The sequence below is a fragment of the Neophocaena asiaeorientalis genome, unplaced genomic scaffold, assembly GCF_003031525.2.
Source record: "Neophocaena asiaeorientalis asiaeorientalis breed wild unplaced genomic scaffold, Neophocaena_asiaeorientalis_V1.1 scaffold45, whole genome shotgun sequence".
Classification (NCBI taxonomy): domain Eukaryota; kingdom Metazoa; phylum Chordata; class Mammalia; order Artiodactyla; family Phocoenidae; genus Neophocaena; species Neophocaena asiaeorientalis.
The window spans coordinates 3,537,113-3,564,336 of NW_020174642.1; the positions used below are offsets into that span (position 1 = coordinate 3,537,113).

General features: G+C 45.5%; 1 protein-coding gene across 4 annotated transcripts in view; it reads right to left on the reverse strand.

The window, feature by feature from the left end:
• The window catches only part of RUNX1 (RUNX family transcription factor 1), a 242,799-nt gene that overhangs the window by 68,299 nt on the left and 147,276 nt on the right, over window positions 1-27,224 (reverse strand). For 3 of the 4 annotated variants that reach the window (XM_024758385.1, XM_024758388.1, XM_024758387.1), the window contains exons 3-5: window positions 24,978-25,016; window positions 19,197-19,450; window positions 13,111-13,267 (exon numbers count right to left, since the gene is read on the reverse strand). In XM_024758385.1, coding sequence (XP_024614153.1) covers window positions 13,111-13,267; window positions 19,197-19,450; window positions 24,978-25,016 — 450 coding nt within the window. The remainder of the gene's footprint in view (window positions 1-13,110; window positions 13,268-19,196; window positions 19,451-24,977; window positions 25,017-27,224) is intronic. The other variant, XM_024758386.1, reaches the window with a different exon arrangement.

Consider the following 27,224-nt stretch of genomic DNA (forward strand, 5'->3'; position numbering starts at 1 on the left):
GGCTGTGGTCTCATAAAGCCACGGCTGGATGCTGCAGTTCCGCAAGGGCCCAGGGCACCACACCACTTCCTCACCACATCTGGGAAGTGGCGAAACCTCAGGATTGCTGCAAATGGGCACCTGTTCCCCAAGGGCGAGGGTGGGGAGAGGAGCAGAAGGTGAAAAGGCGATTCAAGATCATCTCACGCCCTTAGAAGCTCGTGCCCCGTCACATCGCGGCCACGTCTTCCTATGGCGATGGGTGTCTCCCTCCGTCCCCTTGTGATCGCCCCTCCCTAAGTTTGGTTCACTTAGGGTGACCACTTACAGTGGCTCCTCAGCCATTGGGTTCTGTTTCAGTCACTCTCCTTGGTGAAGGTTTGGACCCATGAGTCATCTTCTCCTTTTTGGGCCAGTTTCGACGGGGTGTGAAACTTGCCCTTTGTCACACAAGGGCAGGCTGTACACACGCAGGACCACGTGCTGAGGGGGTCGCAGAGCTTAGGAAACGAAATCACGACAGTTTCCACTCATTTGTGCATCTCTGTGGGGAAACCGGTCATGCTCACACACTTTAAACACCCAAGAGAGGGAGAAAGGGAAAGTCAGAGAAAAAAAAATAAAAATGCAGCTTTTGAAAACCAAGGAAGCCAGGGAAGGCTCAAGTTTTGCTCTTTGCAAATTCTGGAAATCCCAAAAGATTCTGCGATGTTGCAGGAAGATTTCTCCTCTTACCATGTAGTTTGTGCCAGGTCTAATTTTAATCACAGATAACTAAGTATTATAATGAACAAACCCTCAGATTCCAGGAGAAACCTGAATCAGGGGTATTTTTCACAAAGTACCTTTAATTTATGTTTCTCGCTTTTCCGCTGGAACAGCCTAACGGCCAAAGTGCACGTTTTCCTGCTCATCCATTTCCTTACCCAAACACTTCCCGCTATTTTTGACAGTGGGGCTGTATAATTATTTATTTGGGGATTTCTGAATAGAGGACGGATTCTTTAAGTTGTACAGAATCTCCCGGTTTCTCTGCATTGAATTGAGGTGACGATGTCGGTGGGTGTCCACTCGGGTGCAAAGCGCCGGTGTTTACAGTGTCTTCACCGATGGCACCTGCAGCCACGCAGGTGAAATGTCCGGGGGAGGCCCCAGCTATTGGTACAAGGATAACCCCGCAAAGTTGCCTGAAAGTCAGGTGCTGAAAATACAGAACTAAGCTTTCCATAAAAAACAGCATGCGTTGAGTGTGATGCAACACTTGGAACATAACAGTTTTACTTAGAGAAAACCCAAAACATGCCAAGTGTTTTCTCTGGAGCTGGTCTACAAAAATGAGTTGTGTGAGGACAGCAATGGTGTTTTATTAATCTTTGCATTTTCTGTTCTGAGGCAGTAAGAACAAAATGTTTGATAAATGGATCAGTGGATTATTCTGTAAACCTTGTTTGACAGCTGGTTCTTTATGAGGTCTGACTTCACTTGGAAGGCTCAGTTCTCCCTTTTGGTGGCATGGGCGTGAGCCCAGCTTTACTAAAGGGTTGGATGGGCAAGGCTTTCTCTTCATGAGGTGCACTACCGAACCCCAAAGTTGCACGATGCTCTCACGCTATTTTTGCACTTCCCTTCCCCAGATGTCATGGCCCCTTTCCGATCTTCCTTTTTTCTTTCGGTGTCCCAGTGCCTGAGCGTCTCGGATGAGGAACCAAGTTTTAATCCTTTTAGCCCAAACACCTCCAAGACCCTGAATTCACAGCCTCTTTAGGTCAAGGCCATGCCTGCTGCCCTGTACTTCCATCCTGGAGAACCCTTTGCTTGGCACACCCCAATTCCACAGTTTCCATACAACGGGCCAAATGCCACACAGGACAGGTGACCAAAGTGACCTCCTGGGGCTGGCCTAGTCCTAGCCCTGACCTGCTGGTGCCCATAGCCCAGTGCCTCAAACACACAGCCCAAGGCCACATGCCACCACGGCAGAGAGGTCAGGTGTGTGTGTGGGGGGGGGGGGCATTTTGGAGGGAAGGTAGCCAGGGTCCTCAGTGCCTGCTCGCCAGGCTGTTCGCATCCATAGCTCTACTGCAGGAAGCTGGGAGGGCAGGTGGGGATGGAGGCCAAGTAGGAAGAAGAAGGAAGGGCTAGGCAAGGCTGTAGGGTGTGGTAGGTGGGGCCTGGAGGGAGCTGATTTCTAGACATGGTGACATTTACCGATGGTGGGTTTGCACACTGGATATACAGTGACCCCTCCGTATCCACGGGTTTGGCATCCATGAATTCAACTAACCTTGGATCCCGTCTCTAAGGTCCCAAGCACCCTCCAAAAAGCCCTGTCTGCTCTTCAGTCTGCAATCCCAGCATCTCCGTACCATTTGTATCTGGTGATGTCAATTCCCTGCTTAAAACCTGCTGGGGGACCAGACCCAATTCCCAATGTGGATGTCAAGGCCCTTACCAGCTCTCTTGGCCAGCTCGGTGTTCCTCCCCAACCCTGTTTTCTGTGCTTGGACACTCTTCCTGAGGCCTTCAGCTGGTAGCCCCCTTGTCACCCTGAAACATCTCCACTGAGATGACAAGCTGTCCAGAGAGACCCCTAAGCTTGTAGTGGGTTATGCACCCAGCTGTGCATTTTGCTTCCGTCACTCCTTTCAGAACAGTGACATCTGCTTAACTGCCGGCCCCTCACCGGCCCCGGCATGCCGTGGCTTCTCTTTAGCTGGCCTTTGTATCTCCAGTGCTAGCCCAGTGCCTTGCAAGCAGCAGGTACACAATGCACATCTGATGAATGAATGAATGAAAGAAAGACCCCCATGAAATGACCTCTGTGGGTGGGGGACAGTTCTAATAAAGTAGCCATGGGCACTATACTTCCCTGATCGAACAGGGTCCAAAGCCTGTGAGCAACTCACTAATGAAAACAGAGAACACAAGGTCCATCACCAGGCTGCTGCCCGGCAAATGCCTGGGATGATTACATTATTATTATTCCTTCATTTATTTATGAATATTTATGAAATTCCTGCTGTGTCTCAGGCACTCTAATTTTACAAAGTTCCTCGGAGGATAAAGGAGTATAAATTCCTTGCCAACGAGGAGTGGACAATGGAAATAGCGTTGTTCCTGACTTTCTGACTCAGGGAGACACGGGCTACCTCCCGCCCACTCTCTTCCCTCCTCCCTCGGTGACTCTCCCACAGAAGGAGGAACGATGCGGCGGTGAGTCATAGCTCTTTCTCCCTAAGTTTTGTTACACACACCATCTCATTTTAATCACCCTAATAGCCTTTCGAGGTACATATGAAAAGCACCGTCATACCTATTGTACAGATGCGGAGACTGAGGCCGGCACATCTAAGTGAGTCCGGCAAGCACACCACCTTCTCATACTTTGTCACACTACCTTCCAAAGACCCGCAGAATCGTCGCAAATAGATGCGTGTGTTTCTATGTTGTTATCATGAATCAGAGGACTATTAAATGGGACACAATGGCCTTAGTGGACTCCAGAGCCCATGGATTTGGGCAGAATGCAAGATACCTCTCCAGGCAACAGCCAGATTGATCGATTCTCTGTTGACATGTGACCAAAAAAGAAAACCACGTGTGGATGTTGGCTTGCGGTTTCTGAAAATGCTGAGATACAACCTTCAAAGGCTTCCAGGGGAACAGCCAGGATGTCCTGAAGTGTGGTCCAAGGCGAGCTGCCGTGGCACCACTACGAAACTCCCCTCAACCTGGGTGGAGTCAGCAACTATGGTGCAGGAAGAATGTGATGCCGCTGGGTGCCAGCCTGCGGAGCCCGGCAACAGGACAAAGGGATTATTCTGCTTCATTGTGAAAATGCAGTGTTTATTGTAAAAATACGACTGGGAATTAAAGGGGCATGTATGAATCATAAATATTTGCATGCTGTTAATGTTTGGGCAAAAGAGTTGGAAGGACTAAGTTGGGAGAGCTTCTTTTCGGATTACAGTACATATTTAATTTCATCTCTTCCATTGCTGATCTGAAATCGCAGTGCCCGCTGCGCATAAATAACCCTTCCGTGTCCTGAGAGCTGGCTCTATGGGGCCGAGGGATCAGCATAAGGGTTGATGTTCCCTCCCAGAAAAGTCATTCATTTAGACAAACAAAAGAAGTAGGTCCCGGTTGTATTGTTTGTTAGGAGCTCACAGAGTGGCCGTCAGCTTCCCTGCAGAGTCAGTCACAGCTACTGATCTTACCACGAAAAGTAGTAACCCCTAAAGTCTGTGTTACTTCAGGTAATCCTCACTGTACCCCGCCCCCTTTGGACAAAGGCTGAATCGGGCTCAGACAGGTCAAGTGACTTGCCCACAGACACTCAACCCTGAGCCAGTGTTCTCAACCAGTGTTTCTTCCTCCCACCTCTACCCCAGGAAGCGACATTTGGCAAAGTCTGCAGACACTTCTCGTTGTCACCACCCATGAATGACATGGAAGGAATGCTCCTGGCTACTGGGTAGAGGCCAGGGATGCCACTAACCATCCCAAAATGCAGAGGATGGCTCCCACGACAAAGAATAAACAGCCCTAAACGTTGATGGCGCCCAGGGTGAGACACTGTCCTCCCAGGAAGAATTCAGTAATAGCCATGTGCTAACCGCTATGCTCTACTGCCTAGAGTAGGCAGAGTCCTGGGGTAGTCACTCATCTGGAGATACTTAATGAGTCCCCACTCTGTATCAGGCACTGGTCTAGTGGCTGGTGATACCACACAGTGCTGTTCTAGTTAAAGGCGGGATCTCTTGTGTTTTGAAAATTCTTGGAAGGCCACCTCTTGGGGAGTCCCACGCCCATCTTCATCCTTTCCCTGGCGCTGGGGTCCCAGCAACGCAGTGCACCAGTGCGCGCCTGCCTGCCACAGCTGTTCCCAAGCTCCTTCCCCGGTGACCTTCACTTCCCAGAACGTGGGCAGCGTGTGGGCTCCGTATAGCCCAGCTCAGACGCCGCCCGGGAATTCCCAGGAGGATAGCTAACTCTTCCAGGTCTCAAATGATTCGACACACAATTGATCTCCATGCCGAACCTGGGAGCTGGTTGCTTTACTGAGGAAAACTTACAGGAAATAGAAGGGGCAGGAAAGTTCGGAGTGAGGGCCCCCTGCAGAGTAAATGCAAACAAACAACCAACTGGAGACAGCAGTCACAGCAAAATGTATTCAAGAAACTCCACCTGTAGCAGACACCACTGTGATTCAATGAGAACACCTAGAGGACTCTTTTTTTCAGACTTTTTTCAAGTCATCTTCCCCTGAATCTTCCTGTATTATAGAAAATAGGTGATAGCAGAACCAACACGTAAGGGCAGGTGGGAGAAAGCTCCAGAAGAACCCAGCCCTCTGTCTGTCCCTGGTCCCTGCACACCTAACACGTGGGCAGCAAACCAGGGCTTCCTAGGGATGGACGGCAAATCAGCCTCTGTCCCGTCCCTACTCCTTCCATGCATTGTCTTTGGGTGTGCAAACTGACTCCTTTTCGGAGTCTGTAAGGTATTGGTCAGTGATGCATACCAGGACCTTGCTTTTAGCCCTTTTTAGTTCAAGTGTACACTGTCCACTCACATCAATTCATGTTCCTGGATTAGTGGATCTGTGGCCCCTGACTGAAGCCTGATGGGGAGGAGGATGGCAATGAGAAGCCAGCGTGCACTTTCACTGTTTCTGATGGTCCCTGTGGACCTGCACCTGTGTGGTATTCCTGAGGGAGCAGCTGTAAGTGGCAGGGAGTCCTCGAGGGAGAACTTTCCCTGCCGGGTGGCCTCCTCCACCTGCAGCCTCTACTTCTGGCTGCCACACATCCTCCAACCCAGGAGATGCCAAGATGGTGCGATCCTATGCACACAGAACTCCAGTATACTTTCATATTTAGAAAAAGACTAATATGCAGTGATGCGCTCTCGTTTTTTTTTTTTTTTTATTCTGTGTGAACTGAAGTTTTTCATAAGTTTGGTAAAGAGGCAGAAAGTGTTAGTGAAGAGAGGAGACATTTTATGACTTATCATGATCATTCGTGTGAGGCCAGCCCAGGGTTTCTCAGTCTCAGCGTGACTGATGCTTTGCAGGGGTAGGGCTGTCCTATGTGCTGTGGGAGTCACTCTACCCACTAGATGCTAGGAGCACGCCTCACCCCAGGGGTGACAACCAAAAATGTCTTCAGATATTGCCAAATGTTGGGACCCTCCGAGGGAGACCAAATTGATAGGCAGATTGATAGATAAGATCTACCAACTATGGCCTGCCCTGAGGGAAGGCAGAACATCTGGACAGACCCAAGTGCCACAGGTACTGGAAATATACCACGTAAAGAGGCCAAAGCTGTATTAGGATATGAGTTTAGACTGTTTCTCATTAATTACAGATAGATGGATAGATAGATGGATAGATAGTGACTGTACTCCATATAATGGTTTCAAATAGAATGAAGGAAAAACATCTCTAAAAACCCAAAACCAATGCCTAGAGCAAACTGGAGTGTTTCCACCTACAAACAGGCCCATCCCTCCTTGCCTTCTCTGCTGAGATCTGATAAGCACACAGGTCACCAACTGTGCTCAAATGCCTGTATTCCTGTGTATAGCCTTTGTTTGAGCCAAGGAGAGTCTCCTTTGTTTGCATAAGGTGACTCAGTTAAGGCCACACACCACCCGCGAGGGTGCCTGCCAGACCTCCCATTCACCAGACCCAGAAGCATCCTTGGATCCAGAAGCTGGGGGGAGGGTGCAGCTCTGCAGACTGGGCTGCCCCTACATCCTTAATGACGCTCTTAAATCTCAAGGTAAAAGCAGGGATTCATCTAAGTTGAGAAACAGACAGGAAATTTACTCACATCTTTGAGCAAAACACAGTTTAAGTGGCTCCTACACGAATGTTTCTTCACCAAGGAAACCAGAGGAAACGCATTTTGAATCCAGTGGCAGGATGGCCACCGGGCCTCTCGAAGGAGGTTGTTGGGATCACCTTCTGATTTATGAGTCCTTCAACTACCTGAAACCCTCATTGGAGGAAGATCAGTGACATAAAATGGAGTTCTTAAGTGGGATACGCTGCTCGACATAGCCTAATAGAGACTGGAATGTGCTGGAATCCCAAATCGGCACCAGCAACAGGAATGCCATGGCAAGCTCGGTTCTTAACATGGACCGAAATACATCTCTGTTGAAAGTGGGACTCACGTCAGGACCAGTGACGGAGGGTGGGCTTTGCCTGAAGTCCACTAACGCATGCTTATAAACATAAAATCTTGAATGCCCCAAGAGTGAGCTGATAAAACTGGCACCTTTGAAAGTATTCGCAGGCAGCTCATTAAGTCCACACTGCTCACGTATTAATTCCTGTTAATTGCTTTACTGGGGCTTCAGATGAGAAGACCTTGTTAGTATGGATTTAGTCCTCAAAGATAATTTGGTCCAGGAAGTCTTCTCAGTGGTGGTATGGATGGACACACACACACACACACACACCCTTCTGGTTGAAAGTCCGCGAAATCCTTCAAAACCATGTAACCTCTCCATTTTGACAGTACATGGTTATTCATCAACATCCCCTTTCTCATCTGAACATGTTTTATAATCACCAACAGAAAGAAAACAATCATCAGACAATATACCATCTCTCTTTTCAACAAGTCATTTTTCTTTAAAAATAATAAAGAAAAAGAAACAGAATATGTTCTTCCATAACCAGTCTTCTCCATCCTCCCTTGCCCCTCGCCAACCAGCACAAAAGAAAATACAAAACTGACTCATTAGAACCAGAGCAGCAGTGCAGCCGTTGGCCGGATCACTGTTTATGTCTATAATGCTTGCTGCTGAAACAGGAAGCTCTAAAAATCACTCAACCATTATTTCTCTCGGAGGCACTTTCTGATTGATAGTCTTCTGTCCCCACCAAAAAGGGCTGCCTCAATCCAAAGCAAGCCGGCTGGCAAGGAAGGGGTTTGGGGGAGGGGTGGTGGAGAGAAGTCCAGCTTCTGCCCATCAGTTCTTAAATACTGTGCGTATAAATAACCTCAATTTAAAAAAGCTGTCCAACGCCATCAGCAACGCCTGGCACTTCATTAAATCAGCAAGAAAACCATGAAGAGATCAATTGCAAAGCTGCGTGTTCCAGGCACAAGCAGTTTTCCAGAAAGCTCTCCTCTTTGCCATGACACCAAGCGGGACAGGGACTGCTGGGTGGTGGTTTGGGGGAGGGGTGGGAAGCAACTTGCTTTGAGAAAGTGTTTTTACTCTTTTACGGGCAAGTTGAAACAGAATGAGAAAGCTGATCTCTAGAGATGAATTCTACATCAGATCATGGGCACTAGCTTTCGCCCTGCCATCGAAAGGCATTATTTGCTAGGGCTGCCAGAGACTGCGTGTATCAGAGGCTGGGTCTTTTCCCATCAATATTTGCCCACACCGAAGTCTGAAAACAGATTTCAGTATATATATAATTTTAAAATGTAGATCAATAGCAATCCAAAAGAGGGGGAAAGTGGGAGAGTTGATTTTAACACAACTCTCCTCTTTTCCTTGTATTCTCTCCAGGAGACCTGACTGCCAGCTCATTATCTTGAATGTTATCCATGAAACAACACTGAGATTGTCAGATGAATTTTCCTCCCCCTACTATATGAGTCTGTGATAAAACAGAGAATGACTTGGATCCTGTGATAATACTGTGAGTCATTCAGACCATTTCTCAGTAGTGACCACTCCATAAAGACACGTCTCTGCTTAGAATACCGGTACGCTCTATCCTTTTCTACATGTACCTTTCCTTCAACCACAGTCTATCACTCATCTGAAAGGCAGCCTCCCCACAGTGTTCCCCGAATAACATAAAATACCTTAAGAATGAAAATGCCTTACGTAACAAACATTACGCAAATATGCAATAACCCCGATTGTGACAGCGTAAATATTATGTCTGGGAAGACATCCACAGCAAGAACATAAGGAAGGAATTTCATTTTATAAAAGAGTTGGGAAGGGTACTTGTTTGAAAGTGGGCAAGATTAAAGTTGCCAGGGAGATCAGCATAAACACAAATGTCCACCAAGAAATTAACCCCAGTCCTAACGGATGGGGGAGCAGGTGCCCTCTCTGGGCTGGTTGTGGGGTTCGAGGTGCAGGTCTGCAGCTGGGGGGCCAGGCAGTCACTAGAGAGGAGGCTGCCCCTTCGATGACAAGACAAGCCCTTCTCCTTTGCAAGGGACCATATGCGTGCACACCTGATGGCCTCTCAAAAGTCTGGACCAGCGGTTTGACTGGGATCTGTTTTCCTAATTATACACACCAGGTCCTGGCTATAATAAAAGCAGGTGTAACCAAAACAGCACAGGGTGTAAGAAGAATGTCTAACTCATGTGTTCGTTTATTTCCTCATTTTCCAGTTATCTACAATGTGCAGCACAGTGCTAGGCGGGCCCTCCATAGTCAAGGCAAAGATCCAGATTCAGAGATTCTTGGCTTGGCGGGTCCACGGATCCCCAGAAGGTCCATAAACAAGCTTCAGCGGCCCTGAAAACTGAAATTGTACAAGAAACTGTGTGTGTAAGTGCACGTGTGCATTTTTTTCCCCCTGGGGAGAAGGCTTCCAAGGATTTTCAAAATTATTCATGACGTTCCCAAAGATTAAAAATCATAGTCTTAGGAAAATCAGAAGGAAATTTGCAGTGCATTCTCTTCCCCCATTTACGATGCGGTAGATAATACGGTCTGGTAGATTTCCTCTTTGGTTCTAAAATGAATTAACTAAGGCCATAATCCCTGATTGATCGATTCCTTTACAACTGATTAAGTACTCCAATAGCGACGGGAGCTCTCACAGATTTCACTGCTAAAGTTTCTTCAATGTCTCTCGGCTGCAGCCATGATACACTTTCTTGTAACTGAAAATACCCGTAGCACCTGCCCCAATGACAGATGTCAGCTGATGTCAGCTGCTGCTAACGATCTCACCTCTTGATCCTGAACTGTGATTTTCTGGAGGTAAGGGATAGTCCCAGGATGTGTGTTTAAGTGTGAATTGTTCTGAACAAGAACCAGTGTGCTCCGCGTCAGCTCCCCTCTTCTGGGAGCTGCTATCTCTTCTTCCATTGTAAAGGAACGGTTGATCTATATGGAGATACTGAATCAAAGGGAGAAAATTCCCAGGGGGAGATAGCCCTGAAGGAGAGATTTAAATTGTCAGGGCCAGAAAGGAGGGAAGGAAAGGAAAGGAAGGAGGAAGGTTCAGACTGCTGAAGCCTTCGCCAATACTTTTTAGGGGCCAGTGTTTTCAGCAAGGCCGTAAAAGCCGGATGGGCAGGTTTTCCCAGTTGCAGGCTGAACCCGAGGTTAGGAGCTGTGGTCCTGGACATCAGCCAGCACCCAGACAGATTGGTTTTGTCGAACAGAGAAAAACCCTTCCATGTTCAACTTCTGACAATTTCTACGAGGTTTTACAATCCCCAGGGACTGGCAGCTGAGACAAGAAAAGGGAGTTTCTTTTTCTACCCTTTATTTGGAACTGAGCACCAGGCCCCTTTGAGAATCCATCAGACCAGTGGCTTTTGACAGAATGGGAAATTGGCACTGAAATGTTCGGTGAGCCAACAGCCAGGACCTTCTCGGCCCCTGTGTGGTGTGTTGATGCCAATGTCATATTTTCAGACACATTTTCAAAACCAGAAAACGAAATAGTGGATAGTCTTAAGATCAAAAATGAAATAGTGGATAGTCTTAAGATCACTTAGTAAAACGTTATGAAACTTTTAAAGGACAAGATTCAGTGAGGCAGATTAAGACTAATTGTTAAAATGAGTGAGAGTCATCTGCCGTCTTCGTAATGGGAAGGAAATTGCAAAAAAAAAAAAAAAACAAAAAACAAAACCAAAACAAAGCAATAAACCTGGCAGGCTTTGATGTTGACACTTAGACTTGAAAGCGTAAAATCAAGTTGTATTCTACCACTATGGGGAGAAATTATGAGAGAGTCAAACTGGGCCTTTTGATGGCTCATTTTGTCTTGTAGTCCCAACCAAAGAAAAGAAAATCATTCAAGACTGACAATAGACACAGTAACTGTAATTGGGCAAAACATTCATTTTGGGGTTCCTCTATTTTGGATTGCTTATTATCATGCGTGGGAAGCAGAGACTGCTCAAGACAGATATTGTCCATATATGGAGCATTTCAATTAATTTTCTCGTTCCAGGTTATCAGAAGACAGCCCAGCCTTGGGTGCAGTTATTTCACTCTGCAAACTCAAGGGCATCCTGGCACGAATCAGGCAGCCAAAGGCAAACACTCCACACCTTGGGGAAACAGTTCCTTGTTACCCAAGTAAACACGAGCTTCTCTTAGTCACCCACTTGAAACAGACACGGCCAGTGAGGGGCGAGAAACGCCAGAAAAGAAAGCAGGCTGCTTTCAAAATTTCACTCTTTATCATCACCGACCTCCTGGGCCTTGCCAAAAAGCCACTACTGCACTTCTTATGGGAAAATGGCATGGGCCATTGAAGAGTTTCCAAAACTTCCATAACCAAAACCTGACCCGTAAACCCACATAGATGCATATGACGATAATATAACTTCCTCTGGAAATGCAACTAAATGATACTCAGCTGTGGCTTCCTAAGAACAAAAATCCACAGGAATTGACCTGAGATGGTTACGAGGCTGGAAGGCATGGACCAGGCAGTAGGGCCTTTGTTTTTTATTGGCTTCTACTCATCTGAAGCCTTCAAGATGTTTTCTAAACGCACATCTCTGAATCGTAATGGGAATTCCATTTACTGAAAGGTGGGGACTTTTAATATAACAAGTGAACCCATAGAATGACTTGTGCCTTTATACCTTATAGCACCATTCATGCTTTCAATAAGCGGGTGTAATTTTCTTGGTATTACCCTGTTATTAACATAGTGCTATGAACAAATATTTTCAATCACGTTATAAGTTTTTTACAATTTTCTCTACCTTTGATTCTATCTCGAAAATTCCCCAGACAGCTAGGATAGCACAAAAACAATAGCACAAAGAAGCAGCATGCCTTTACCCCCATTCCTCTTTGACTAATCAAATTCCCCCAAAATACAGACTTTCTTATATTTTTAAATGCCTTTATACAGACTAATGATTACTCTTATGTTTAAATGTCCATTGGTTGTACTTTTACTTTTTTTCAATACAAGAGTCAGCTACTGTTATTTAGGTTACCACGTCTTTTCTATCATACTCAAAATAACTTTTATTCCTAAGCTTATTCAATACTATATTACAAAAATGAGATTTTTAAAACAAACTATCTTACCTCCTTCAGTTAAACTAATACTACTTATTGCTATTTGTAAAATAGGACTAAGGTTCTTACAATACAAAGAAAACACAATATTTGAAAATAACTGGAAACCGGAGGAGATTACGATATGCCAAGATTCCTCTTTCTGCTCTAATACTTTGATAACGGGCACAGAAAAAGAAAACTACACATAGAACTTCACTGATGCAATCATTCCTCTGGAGGATCCAGTCTTTAATATTATTAGTACCTAAAATACTAATAAGGCATCCAAATTACATATAGGAAGGTCACATTGCCATCAAATTCACCAAGCCAGAATGTTACTATTTCTTCATATTTTACCATAAAAAATGCTTCCTTGAAACACATTTCAATCATCATCCACTATATAGCCCTTAAAATTATTAGAAGTGATCATTTGAAACTCTGTCACTTGTCAAAGGTAACACATGGGCCCTAAGTTAAAGGTTTCCAGTAAAGAGATATCTGAAAATTATCAAAGAGAGAGAACCCCAGTTGTATGATCTTAGTTTCCATGATGGTAAGTTTTATATTTTTTACATTTTAGAAAAGATCTGAGAGGTTTCCTTGAAATTCACAGTTCACGTTTTGCCTGCTCCAAATCAGTCTTAAACCAATTCCATAATAGAAAGCAATAGCGTAAAGCCAGATTCTGTTAAAAACATTAAATTTTAAATAAAAAGCTGACGTAGCAATAATAACGGGAAGAAATGACTGTGTTTCTAGGGAATCCCATCACAGAAACTTCTAGAGGTTTTGAAATCTGGGTTTGTTGCTATGTAAATACTGGGTATTTCAAGTTCAGTTCTGACAGATACATACCTCTTCCACTCCGACCGACAAACCTGAGGTCATTGAATCTCGCGACTTGGTTTTTCATGGCCGCTGTTGCATTTCTCAGTTCGGCTGAGTAGTTTTCATCATTGCCTGCCATCACAGTCACCAGAGTGCCATCTGGAACGTCCCCCAGTGCCACCACCTAAACACCAGACATCAGGCATGTTAGAAACGTTGATGTCATTTGCATAATTATTCTAAACTTGAATGTATATTAAGTGATGCTTTTTAGTTTGCGAAGGAATAACAATCTTAAATTAAGCAAAACAACAGAAGAGTTCTTAATGGGAAGATTTACTTTAAATTCCACTATGCAAAATTATCAATGTTTAAATAATAAAACATTCACCTAGTGAAGCCACATAAGGTCACAGAGTTGGAATAACACTCACTAGAGCAAGGACTTTGAAAAGCTATGCCTTCTCACGAATACAATCATCTCTTAATTCTTCATATTTGAGAAACAGAATGTCTTGCTTTTTATAAGTGTATAACCTAACCCATCTTTCATTTGTCTAGACCTCCACCGACAGGCCGAATAGGGCGGATTTTGCCTTTTAGGTGTTTAAACTTACTTCTGCTCAAATTAAATGGGATTGCTACCACTGAATTGCTGACGATCCTTGAGTGACTTAAACTCTCCCTTTGCAATTAGTTCATCCTTGTTGCCCCTACTCGCTTCTACTACCTTGATTTTCACTAGCAGTGAATTCTGGTATGCAAGAGAAAAAAATCAGAAACATGCCCTTGGCTTAATACTAACTACAAAATCAACAGACCTCGGAGAAGAGGGGTGCTCACTTGGATGCGCTCCTCTGAATTCAGGAGCGGAACTACGTCGCATTTTTATATCTGTGAGTCCCAGAGATGTGTTAACTTGGGACCTTATAGATGACTGAGGTTTTCTCCAAACCCAGTTGATCTTGAAGAAGAATTCCTTCAATGTAACTGAATGGGAATGGATTTCTATCAGAACTACTAAAGTAAACCAGTAAATACATATTTTTTGACACTTAGGTAAAAAAAAAAAAAAAAAGCAGCAATTTCAAGGTAAAATGCTTTAAAGAGCATGGCCCAAAGATGCTTCATGCAGTAGTATCCATTTCTTGATCATCATTTGACCCTTCTAGAAACTATTTTCTTGATCAAAACATTTATTCTTAGCTATAGTTCCATTGTTTGTGATTTTAAGGTAGTTGTAGAATTTCAAATCAAGATGCCCCAAGTTCTACTTATTCCTATCACTTGCGATACCCCTTATGGTACTTTCTCAGTCACTAGTGAATGTGTGCTCATCATTCCAATTATATAATCGTTTTGGGGGTTTTAGTTTTGAGCTGTGATAGTAAAGCATTCTACAGTGATTATTCCTCCTTCTGCTTTCCACCTCCCCATTTTTACCTAATATTTGCTACATAATTTGGGGGGGTGACACCTATACTTCAGTCCTCTTTTTCTGTCTGTAAATAAGGCTGCCATAGGCTCTCTTGGATGATACAAAAGCCATGTTTCTCTAAATTCCCATCTTCATTGCCTGCTTCGTCATCACCCTTTCTCTGTGTCATCCAGATGACCATCTATTGTTTTTATTCCCGAGGATGCTGTGGCTCTTGGATTCTAAGGAGTACGATGGGGAAAATGAACCAACTCACTATAAGGGGTGGACGTACTTCCAACCCCAGGACTACACCAGGAGAATCAATTCTCACAGCAATAGGTAGGTATGTTCTTCATCTATTTTATCCAACTTGCACTCTTATCTTTCTTTCCATCCAAATGGACATGTTTTCTATACAGGAAATTTAAAAACACAGCTATTTCTTCCCCAAGCACCCTCTAATTAGGTATTTAGAGCCCATTATTAGTATGTTTGTTGCTGTTTAGTTAAGAGCAGTAATATGACAATTCCCTTTTGTTTCAAAAATATTACTGAAATAAATCTCCTTGATCAGTTATTTAGTTATTGTTACCGTTTTTTCTATTCCCATAAAATATACTTACTTTATTCTGCTTTTCTCAGTCTCTTAAAAATCCCCCGTCCTTTTTTCCCCCACTGTTTTCACTTCCCTCTGTAAAATTAGCTCACAATGTTGCAATGTCCTCCTTGAAAACATATTTTTACTCCCTTTTCCCCATCTCCCTGTGATGACCTGGCATCTCTATTTTAATTCCACTTTCAGTAAGCATACAGGGACCGGATCAACCACATGGGTTTCCAACTGAATAAGTCCTTGTTGGTTAAATAGGTTGAAATAGATAAATCTTGTTTTATAACTACCAAATGTTTTCTAAATCACCTTCATCCTACTGGCCCCTCTCACAGGCTCCATGACTGTGCCCTCACTCATCTTTCCAAAACGATCCTCATCAGTAATACGGCAAATTCATGAGGCCAACACCAAATAGAAACAAATAGAGAGTAAAATAATCATGGTGGCTAAACAAGAAAATGCTGTTGATGTTGGAATTTAAGACTAAACAAATCAGGAGTTTAACTCCTTCTTTTCCCTTTTTTTAAACTGTAGCAAGAGTCAAAGGTATTTCGGGGCTCAAAGATCATTTACTTGGCCTTTTATAGGTTTTTCATGGTGGGGGGAAGGGAAAGAATATTAGATCCAGGAATATTACATTAATAAAGTATATCACCTAATTATTAGCAAGCATTCTTAGACTAGGAAAAAGAATTTAAATTTAAAACTAACCTGTCTATTAATTTGATACAGATTTGATCATTGATAGGCAATATGCAGAGATTTTTGAAAAAATATCTAACTTCAAACAGAGAAAAAGAAGCAACTGGAATGAAAAGCTATAAACAATAGGTAAGGAAACACAAACATTTACATTTTAACACAGACCAAACAGACAAGAAGGGACTTGCTGGCCAAAGGATAGCTCATTTTTTTTTTTTACTTCTCTGTTTTTAAAGTATCAGGAAGTTGGGCAAAATATCAAGCCTCGTCTATGTTACAGAACCTTCCCACACTGCTCTTGGTCGGCCTGTTCACAGTTCAAACTGGCATTTTAAACTAACTCTAATTAGGTTGAAATTACAGTCACAATTCATTTATTTCAAATCCCTTAATTTTCCAGTGTTATAAAGAAAGCTGTGGGGTGGAACTTAACATTCAGCTGAGATGATATTTAATGCATAGCTAGGGGACCACGATCTTGCTGACACAAACGTTACTTATTTCTTTCCTATGAAAAGAATATTACTATCAGTGCCCAAGGCCTCCGAACTTGCTGAAGGCGTGTTTATGCCTTTGGACTCTGGTGTACCAGGGCCTAAATGAACTTTAATATTATAGTCTTACAAAATATATCCTAAGTCATCCAAACAGCCTTTTTGGCTGCTTCTGTAAATAACGGGTAACAGTAGCAAATTTAAGATTTTCTCGGTAGCAAAATAATGGATCTCTTCTAGGCTGAAAAATAAAGGTGTTTCGTGGGAGAAGGTGGGGGGCACTTTGGGGTCCAGGATAAGCAATTAGGATGACTGTAATCTATTTTAAGGAAAATTCATAACTTGAAATCTCCCTTTAGTTTCAAAGATTAAAGCTGAGGATTTACACGTATTCAGAAGACTCCTAAAGAATCACTTCAATGCTCTTTTCACCAATATCATCAGACTTTATCACTGTTTTTCATTTCCTCCTCCTTAATACAGGGAATGTAATAATTCTTTACTGATTAACTTCTTAAAGAGATTGTCTGAGGCTTATATAAGATCCAAATTTTAAAGTAATAATTTCTATAGAAACTGCTTGGGAGGTAGGTGGTGGAAGATGAGTACAGACTGGATTCAGGGACACACAGTGAATGAATCAAGTCGGATACAGTCACTTTATTCACGTTTGGCTTGCTTTATCCCTAATCTTTGCGCCTGTTGCCTCCCTGGAAAATTTGCCTGCTCCTTCCGTTATGCAAAGAGCAAGTCTCCTTCCGAAAGAGGCCCCTCTTTATGGGGACGGGAGCGGAGACAGATTATTCATCGAGTGGTCTGATTCCTCTGCTGTCCTTGCCTTTGCCCCAAATGTTCTCAAGACCCACTTGAACTTTTCTCAAGAGACCTATACCTTGATCTTTAACCTAGAAACTATCACTCAGTAAAACAGATTTTTTTTAAAAGTGAATTGTCAAAAGTCATTTTAAAACGGAAACTTCTATGGTTATTAAGATTTCTGCTAAAAGGAATTCCCTGATGGCTCATGAAAACAATTTATATGATTTTTTTTTCATTCTTTTAGAAGAAAATAAATACTTTCATGTGGTGGCTTGAGAAACGACATCGCTTTAACGTCTGAAGATTCTCGCTTAATCACTTAGTGCTTGGGGTGTGGGTCCCTAGTAGAGGAGGAGAGATACAGAAGAGACTTGATTTATCCCAAAGGAAGCCACAGATCCCTAAGAACCCACACCCTTGGTGTGTCCAGAGCACCTGGTCTTAAAGGACCCTTTGGTTGATTATCAGCTTGTCTCCTCCCCTCTGTACTTATCTGAAAGTGACCCCAGGGCCCATCCCTGTCAGGTCCTCTGGAACTGAGGGAGAGCTGAGGAGGTCTGCCTGCTGAGTCTGTTTATGTAAAGGGATTAGAGTGATTTCAAATTGAAATGGGCTCCTAACCCAAACCTACAGAGCTCGAGGAAGGGACAGGAAAGCATCCAGTGGCTGCTCAAACTTATCCTCATTTTCATCCCCCTCAAAAACTCCTGCTTTCAGAAAACGGAGGCAATTCTACAGACACAGACAATTGCACTTCTTTTGGTTGTTTGTTTTAGAAATCATAATCTAAGTTTGGAAGGTATGTAAAGCTTAAAAATAAAGAACTCTGACAGTAATTTTTTTAAAAAGTGGACATTATTCATTGTCACTAACTCAAGATCCAGCACAGGCTTGGAACCATAAAAAGCTTATATTAAATTAATCGCCCCTTAAGGGGACAATTATTTAACCAGATTTTTTTTTTTTAAGAAAAAAGAGTAGCTGATCTTTACAGCTTCCCCCCCCCCCCCCTGCTTTTCTTAGTCCCTGCAATGAACCGGAAATGACTGCACTGATTGTATTTAAAAGCCTGCCCCTTCTTCAACTCACCCAAGACAGAAGAACTGAATCCCCACCGCCGAAATGAAATGTCTGCTGTTTGCTGCCAGGGTGGCGGTGGTTGTCTAAAAACGCCCGGGGTTGTTTATGTATCCCCTTTGAAGGCCAAGGTTTTTATAGGGAGCTCAAAGCTAGGGCAAGATCAGGGGTGAAAAGTGAACGAGGACCTCTCAAGCTGCTCGGCTGAAGTTACCCGGTCCACACCGCCCCCTCCTCAAACAGCAAAGCGGGCGGATTAGACGGCCGTCTCACGCTAGACAGCCTTGCCTCCTTCCGCTGCCCGGGCTTAAGCTAGGTGAGTCGGCGATAACGTTCAGTGGGGTACCAGGCAAAGAAAGAGCATTCGCTACTTGCGGCTTCTGGCAGGAGCAGCCTAGAAGCTCGAAAAAACTCTTCAGAAAACTTTTGCAAACTTAACTACTCCCGCCGTGGACTTTGAACCTGCTAATTCCTACAGGGCTGTTAAAGAGGGGGTGGAAGTGGAAAGCCTTGACAGTTTTCCTTGTCAGTTTATTTACATTGACCCGAAGGTATAAAAGTATCTCTATTTTATTTCCTGACGTCTCCCTCAGAATGGTTTGGGTGTCAAGCCAGAGGCGGGGAGAGAAGCAGAGGAGCTGACAGACAGGCTTGTCCCTGCTGGGTTATAACTTTTCCTACTTTAGATCAAAGCTAAGGACCCCTGCCGGGGAGAGGTCCAGCCGGCCCTCAGTGGACGTCTTTGGGGGCATCCAGAGTTTTTTGGCCATCCTTGGAGGCCGCCGCGGCCGGTTAAGGCGGGCCCCTCGAGGGTCGCCACGGCAACGCAGCATCCCCAGTCTCCCGAGCTCAGGGGGATGGACCACAGGCCTCAGCGCCGGCCCCTTTCTTGAACCCGGCCCCGCCTGCCTGGCCGCTGCCCTCCTCGATCTCCCCGGCCTCGACCGGCCTCTGCCTGTCCTCCCTCCACCCGCTCCGGGCCGAGTACCTTGAAAGCGATGGGCAGGGTCTTGTTGCAACGCCAGTGCGTGGGCAGCACAGAGCACAGGAAGTTGGGGCTGTCGGTGCGCACCAGCTCGCCCGGGTGGTCGGCCAGCACCTCCACCATGCTGCGGTCGCCGCTCCTCAGCTTGCCGGCCAGGGCGGCGCCGGCGTCCGGGGCGCCCAGCGGCAGCGCCTCGCTCATCTTGCCCGGGCTCAGCGCGGTGGAAGGCGGCGTGAAGCGGCGGCTCGTGCTGGCATCTACGGGGATACGCATCACAACAAGCCGATTGAGTTAGGACCCTGCAAACAGCTCCTACCAGACGGCGACAGGGGCGCGGATCTTCAGCAAGCAGCTCCTGGGAGACCAACATACAAGTTCAGGGAGCTTTATTGCTGTGGGGTGGCTGGGGAAGGGGGCAGACTAAGAGTTACTAACAGTCCAGGAGGGGTAAAATTCTAGTTTTGCCGATCGGCCTCAGACCCACGCAGGACTCTTTAGCAACCGACCGCTCAGTGCTTTAAAAAGTGGGCGACCAGAATCCAAAGTCAAGTGCCAAGGGAGACGATCTTCTGAGTCTTGCTTTGAGAGTTTTAAGTTCAGTCTTTGGCTGTTACCAAAGTTCCCAGAGGCAAAATTCCCATACACTTCCTAAAATATTTATGCGGAGAGCAAAAGGACCAGCAAATACATAATTTGGAAGTTCCAGTAGTTAATTGCCTGTCAGATTTTTCCCAGGTGAGTTTTGTCTAAAGTCCAACACAACAGAAAATACACGAGGAGTGTCTTCCAAATACGGCGCCACTTTTTATCATGCAAAACTGGCTTCGGTCCTCAAAAGCAAGAGCTGAGACTTCCAAAGGTCCTGCTGCTAATGTATGTGCACACATATATATATATAAATATATACATATGCTCTACTTCATAACATATTTACAACACAATCTGTAGAGAATTTAAACACAACAGAAATCCATTACTGTTCGCTGCAGGTTTTTTTTTTCTTTCTTTCTTTTTAAGTAGCCTTGAAACTCAGCTTCAGTAGTTGGAGAAGGGCTGGGCGAGAAGTACTTGTCATGTTCTCAATAAATTCTGGCAAAATGCTCAGTTCAGAAAATTCAGCTTTTCAAAGAAAAGCTAATCTTAAAAAAAAAAAAAAGTCCAAGTCAATGACACCTAGAGTTCAGCTCTCCACATCTGAGAACTCGGGTTTGGGGATGTTGGTTAAGTTTGCGGCTGGTCCTGTGGTTTGGTGGGAGGTGAACAGCAGCCGAGTCACACGCACGCAGGCACGCACTCTTCGGAAGCCAGCCTCTGTCTGCATCGACTGCGGTGAGTCAGCCCCGACTTGGGCAGTAACGAGACGATCTTCCTCCAACGTCGCCCCAGCGTCGGCCGGTTAACTACTCAGACGCGCCAATACCCACGATCACAGCGTAACCGCAGCAGGTGGAGCGGGCCTTGTGAGGAGGCTCCGCAGCGCAGATCGAAACAGACGGGGCGGCTCCAGTTACACAAGCACGCACACACTGTCACGCACACGCAACTTCACCACTCGCCTCGAAGCACAGCGCACTTTCTCCAGCAGTTGCCAAAGGAAACAACCGGGTGAAAGTTCACACCCAGGAAAGAAGTTGAACCATCCAGCCAAGAAACCAGTTCATTCAAAAGTAAGAAAGAAAGAAGAAAAATAAAAATCGAAGCTCCGACGCGGGTCAAGGAGAAACAGCAAAGACTGACTTTCTTCTGGTGTCCCCAGGAGCCCCGGGAAGAGGTGCCTGCCGGCGCAGGGCCGGGCAGCGTGGTGCCCTGGCTGGGTCAGGCCGCGGGGCGCCCGTCCTGCCTGCGCCCGCTGGCTCTATGAATGAGAGTGCCTGGAAATGAACGTGCTTTTACTGTAAGCCCGGCCCGAGGAATTCCATTCCCTCAGCTCGTTTGCATAGGGGCGGCCGCTGGCCAATCACAGGCCTTTCCGGTATCAGCCAGGGCGCGGCTCGAGGCCGCGGGCTCCTGGAATTGGCCCGCGCGCCCCCGCTGCCGCCGCGCGCTACTGTACGCAGCCGGGGTGGAGAGTCCACCGCCGCCGCTGCCACCCGGCGTTCCCCGCGCATCTGCATCCACGCACACACACGAACACACGCACACGCTCCCACGCTCGCCCCAGGCCCCGCCCCGTTGCGGACCGCGGCCCTGCGGCTTTGCACACACGGGGCGTTGTGTGGCCGCCTGCTTTGGGGCTGCAGTGAACCGCCTCGCCAGGGGCGGCCGCGGTCCAGGGACCGAGGAGGTGGAGAAGAGGAGGCCTGCCGGCCTGGGGAGGACTCGGGCAGCTTGCTGAGCCCCGAGCAGCCCGGGACCGGAGACCTGCCGTAGGGAGGCGCCCCGCGAGCCATCGAGATGAATCGGCCGCCGCGAGGCTCCGGAGACCGGGGCCGGATCGGCCGGGCGACCCCAGGCCCTGCGCGGCCGCGGCCGGGACTCTGCTTTCCCGGCGTGGATGGGATTCGGCCGCGAGGGGGCCGGAGGGCCGAGGGCCCGGCCGCGGAGCCGTTCAGCGCGCCCACACGGCCCCGTTGGCAGCTGCGGCGAAGTGGCGCTGATTCACTTAATGAGGCCAGACGGTTGTCGGTCTCCATGGTTTTTGTGTTTTTAGTTTTCTCTCTTGGTTTGTTTTCTTTAATTGGTGTTTTATCGCCGCGGCTGGGCTGCGGATTAATTACGCAGCGCGCCTTAATCAGGTTGATTGAGTTTAGAGGCGAGCAAAGGAGTTTCGTAGTTAGAAAAGACCCCAAAGAACAAGCGACTGGAAAGAAAGTTGAAAGCATCCGCTCCGCTCGCTCCCCATCCTCGGAGCGTCGGCTCCCTCGTTAGGCCCAGGTCGCCCGCGCTCCCCACCCACCTCCGGCTCCCCGGCCTGCCCGCGCGCGCGAGCCGCCGCGGGTGTTAAGCCCACCCCGGCTTTGACTGCCGCCGGTTCGGACTCTCCTCGGGCTCTGGCGCTGTGGCCTGCCGGAGGCAGGGGCCGTGGCGAGCCAGTCGCGGAGGCCTTTCCGGGCGCCCAGGCAGCTTCCCTCGCCCCACGCCCAAAGAGGCCGGGAGGTGCTGCGGACCGCGGGCTCAGGGCGGACGCTAGGGGGCAGCAGCCGCCCTCGCTCGCCGCCCCGGGCGCCCAGTGGCCTTGCAGCGCGCCGGGGAACGCCCCCGACGGCGCGGGGCTCTGCCGGCCTTCTCGCGGCCTTTAGGTCTCCTGTACGAACTTCAGTTGGGGAAGAAACGACAGGAAATGACCGCCCAAGCCAGCCTGCGCGGCATTCCCACCCCCACACACCACCCGCTATACCGGCAGCGCAGCTGGCGGCCAGGGAACCCTCGGACAGGGGTCCTGGCTGTCCCGGCCGGCGCGCGTTAGGGTCTCTTCTCGAAACCCCTTTGCCCGAACCCCGCCGTCGGCCGGTCCCAGGCCGTCGGTGCTGCAGGCGTCCCGGGCGCCCTCCATCCTGCCCGGCTTCTCCCCACGTGGGCCGGTCCCCTCGCGCCCCTCGCTCCGGAAAACCCGGGACGTCTGGGAGCTCCCAGGACCCAGCTGCATTTTGTTTTCATGGGTCTGGGGTCTCAGAAAACGCCTTTGTCTTTTTCTTTAAAAGTAATTTTGAAGAAGCCGCATTTTAGGTGTAAAGACCCCAAACGTCCTCTCTCCACCTGGGCCGAGGGATTCCAAATACTGCGCAGTCCCAAACCTCCCTGTCTGCCGCCCCTCCTGCCCGGGGCCACAGTCGCTCTGCGTCAGGGCTCGACGCTGCCCGCTCTAGAGGCGAGTTCGGGCGGAGTGAAATCTTTTTGCTTCAGCTCAAGTGCATTTCCCTAAGAGCCGATCAAGCGCTCCTGGGGGCCGCCTCCAAGTGCATCCCCGTAGACCCCCACGGACGGGGGCTGGGACTCTGGAGATGTAGCGGTCTGGGGTATGCCGCCGCTCGGAAAGGTCAGAGAAGGCTCCTCTGGGGCTGCGACCGTTTGCCTGAAACCCTAAACCCTGCGAGGGGCTGCGGGGCGCACCCTGCGCTGCGGTCTCCCGGGCTGGGATCAAGTTCCCTTAGTAAGGTACAGCGGTAGATGCACCAGGTTTACCCTTTCAAGGTCTCAACCAGTAAATCCCAAGTTCGAACGCAGACACGGATGATAATAGCAAGGAAAGCTTTTGCTGATTTATTCTGAATCGGGCCACCGGGCGTTTGGGGCTCCCCAGACTTTGCGCAGGTTATAACTGCGTTGCGCGGTGCACGCTTGAAAACCAGAAACAAACAACACTGCCCCTCCTTATCGAGGGACTAAAATGAATGCAAAGCAGGCAGCATGGGGCTCAACTAAAGGATACCCGGAACCCCTTAGTCTGAAGGGCTTTTTACATAGTTTATGAAGTTGAGTAACCATGTACGAAATGAAGAATTCATTTCCACCAGAAGCGCTCATTTAAGGGGCGATATAGAATTTCCCTTTCCCTGCCTCTCTTAAGAGAAAAGGAAAGGAAACATTACAGTATACACTCCTGGTGTTCCCCTGGAATAATACTAAAACCTACTTTTGTCATAATACAATACAAAAAATATAACGAAGTAGTATGTTGGGCGAATGCTGTGTGACAGATTCTTCCAAATTTGCTGCATGGGGGAAATTTCAAAAAGGCTCATCAACTGACTGAATGAAATGTAAGTTTTCACAGTGAATTTAAAAAGCAGTATTTGGTTAGTTGGAAGAAAAAAAAACAATTTCACCAGAAAACAACAGCTTATTGACATTTTTTCTACAACTTTAGGTAAGTATATAACTATGGGGAGGGCTCAGAAAATATCTATTTCACGTTTTTCCCTCTTTCAAAACCCTCTCAAAAATAAATAAGACTCAACCATTCTCTTAAAATCCCCCTCTGTAATATGATATTTCTAAAATTACTTTTCTAAAAATGTAATATTTCTAAAAGAATTATTTCTGCTTTCAGTGACTATTTTAATGAAAATAAAAATACAGAGAATGTATTTTGCTAGTGGTTCTGGACCAAACTGCTTCAGTTTGTACTAATGTCACAGGGAGGGAGAACAATTTTGTTGAAGACTAACATACATGTTAATGTATGTACAATACACACTGTCCAGTTTTCAACATTGGAATTTAATTAAACATCCCCTTCCCCCAGTGGATTTGAGATTATTTCACTTTTGAAGTCTAATAACTTTGCGGACAAGATCCCTTAGTTCTTCCATTATGTCTTTCCTCTATGTAATGACTTCCATGGGATCCTGCGGTTGATATGTGACTATTTCACTAACTTTGTAAATCAATTTACAACTCACAAGTAGCAAACTGAGAAAAAAATTTTTTAAATCTTTAAAAAAATTATGGATGCTTAGTAAACATTTTACTCTCATAAAACTTTTGCATTAGCACTGCTATAGCAAAAGTAATAAACTAGGTAATAACACATAGAAGCCAAGCTCTATTTTTTTTTTTTTAGAGAGTCATATAGAGTCATTTAATAATAAACAGCAGAATGCACCTGTGGTAAATGCTGTAGAACCGAGGGTATCTTTTAAGGTTTCATCGGAACATTTTATATGTTTGACATTTACAATATAGAAAACAGCTTTTAAGTATTTTTGAATCAGCAAAAAAAAGTGTTGATTATTTGGTTAATTTATATCGTGAGTTATTTATAGCGATACACGGATAAAATGTCATATATGCATATATGAAGGTGCATATTTTGTTAAAAATATAATTTGGAATCTAACATACCGTGAACGTCTCTAGATGGATTCATTCCATGTACACATTCTGAAAAAGTAGAAAGTAGGAAAATAAAAATATTTTTAATATTTTAAAAATATACTGACAGCAAACACCAAATAAGTTGATTAATTTAATTTTAATTGGAATCAGTGCCAGTGTAAAAACTAAATCCCCCCCTCTCATTTTTTTTGGTAGCTTGTTGCCTCTCACACTTTGTTAGCACTGGAGATTTTTATTGCATATTGTCTAGCTTTGGCTCAAAAATAACTTAAAACAGTAAATCATTATATCAAAAATGAACTGTTACCTATGCATATGATTTTTATGTACCTTTGACCAATGTTTTTCATTGCTAGGTAATACTGAATCTTTATCTTTCGTAGAATCACCTCTTTCAAGCTCTATATGTGATGCAAATGTGATTATTGAATGAACATTAAAAATCCATTTGGAGAATGTAGGGATGGATCACAATTCATAGTGAAATTAAAACCAAACCCTAACTTAATACAAAAACATTTAAAAATCTGTAACATGCTAGAAACTAAATGCAAGAAGTAAAAATATGAATAGTTTTCAAAGTGATAAAAATAAACAATTTGGAATATACCTTCTAAAAGAAACAAACTAGTAGATAAATGTTATGATAATTTACCTCCAATGATAGGACATTTTAGAAAGATTTCCTCTTTGCTTGATTTCCTTTCCCTTTGCTAGGAGGGCAGATTATTTATATGGAAAGCTTTCATTCTTAAAGTAACAGATGATATCAACCATTTTTGAAAATATTTGTCATGTGATAATTTCCATATATGAATTACTATATACCGCTGCATGTACAGTTACAGGTAAAGTCACAGGTAGATCCATTAAGCAAAGCCATGTGAAGCTATTCCTCTTTCCCTTGAATATCTATGTATAATGTCCTGAATGTGAAATTATTCCATCAGCCTTGTATATTGGTAATGGTCAGCACTGAATGATTAACGTGGAGGAAATAGCATTTTTCAAAGCCTTAGGATTTGAGCATTTCAAATACTGCAGACCTAAAGCTTTCAACTCCACTGCACAACATTAGTATAACATAGCTTAAATAAAACCTTTAAAACTAAGAAAGGAGGTAATTATTTCAGATTTCTGGATGCTGTTTGAATAGGCAGGAGAACAAGATTTTCAGCTCCTTAGTCTTATATTTTTGCCAAAGCAAAAAAGGCAACTAAAATGATAAGGGGTTCTGAAGGACTGCCCTATGATAAAAAATGAAAGGAATTCAGTATGTGTAGTCTTAAAGGAGCATCCTTAAAACACGCACATACACACACACACACAAACACACACACATACACACACAAGATTGTGGTTTACAAGTACATAAAGTGACTCCATAAAGATTTTTAAAAAACAGAGCAGGGAAAGAATTATTTGCACTAATAATGAATGATAAGGCAAAAAATAACAAATGTACCCGGAAGTTAGTAAGTTTAGTTTTAATAGACATGGGGGTCGGGGGAAATCCACAACAGTAAGATTGACCAGGCAGCTGAGTTTATACTAAAGAGACCCAACAAAACTAACCACTCTGGAAATTCTCTCTTGAGACCCCGAGGAGCCTTTCCATGTCTGAGCCTGAGAAATATGAGAAGCAGAGTGGAAAGGCAAGTGTTTTGTCTACACACCTAATATTTCAGTGATTCTGAGAGAAGAGCCAAGATTTTTTTTCTAAACCTAAAAGCAAAGGCAGAAGTAGTGGATTTTGAAAAGTGTGCATGCGGTCTGTTGAAAGCTTTCTTAGTTTGCCCTGCGTCAGTAGCTTTGAGGACACGCCATTAAGCTGGGGGGTGTTGGAGGGAAGAGAGAAGGGATGGGTGTCTGTACATGAAGTCATACCTGTAAAGATTTGTAATGATTTGCCCAAGGAGTTGTTAAAGGTGCTAGAACCTGAACTGTAAGAGAGGGGAGGGCTTGGATGTTCATGACAGTGAGAGCTGACTCCAGCGAGCACATCCTTCCACTCTCTCCACTGAATGCTGCTGTATGCCAGGCCATGGCCAAAATGCTTTCGGATACCTGTCCAGTTTATTCCTTGCAACAGTGCCATTACCACCCCATTTTACAGACCAGGAACCTTACACTTGGAGAGTTTAGGAAACCTGCCCAAAGTTGCTTCACGCTTGATCTCTGTGTACACACACACACACACACACACACACACACACACACACACACACACACACACATCCCCACATACGGGTC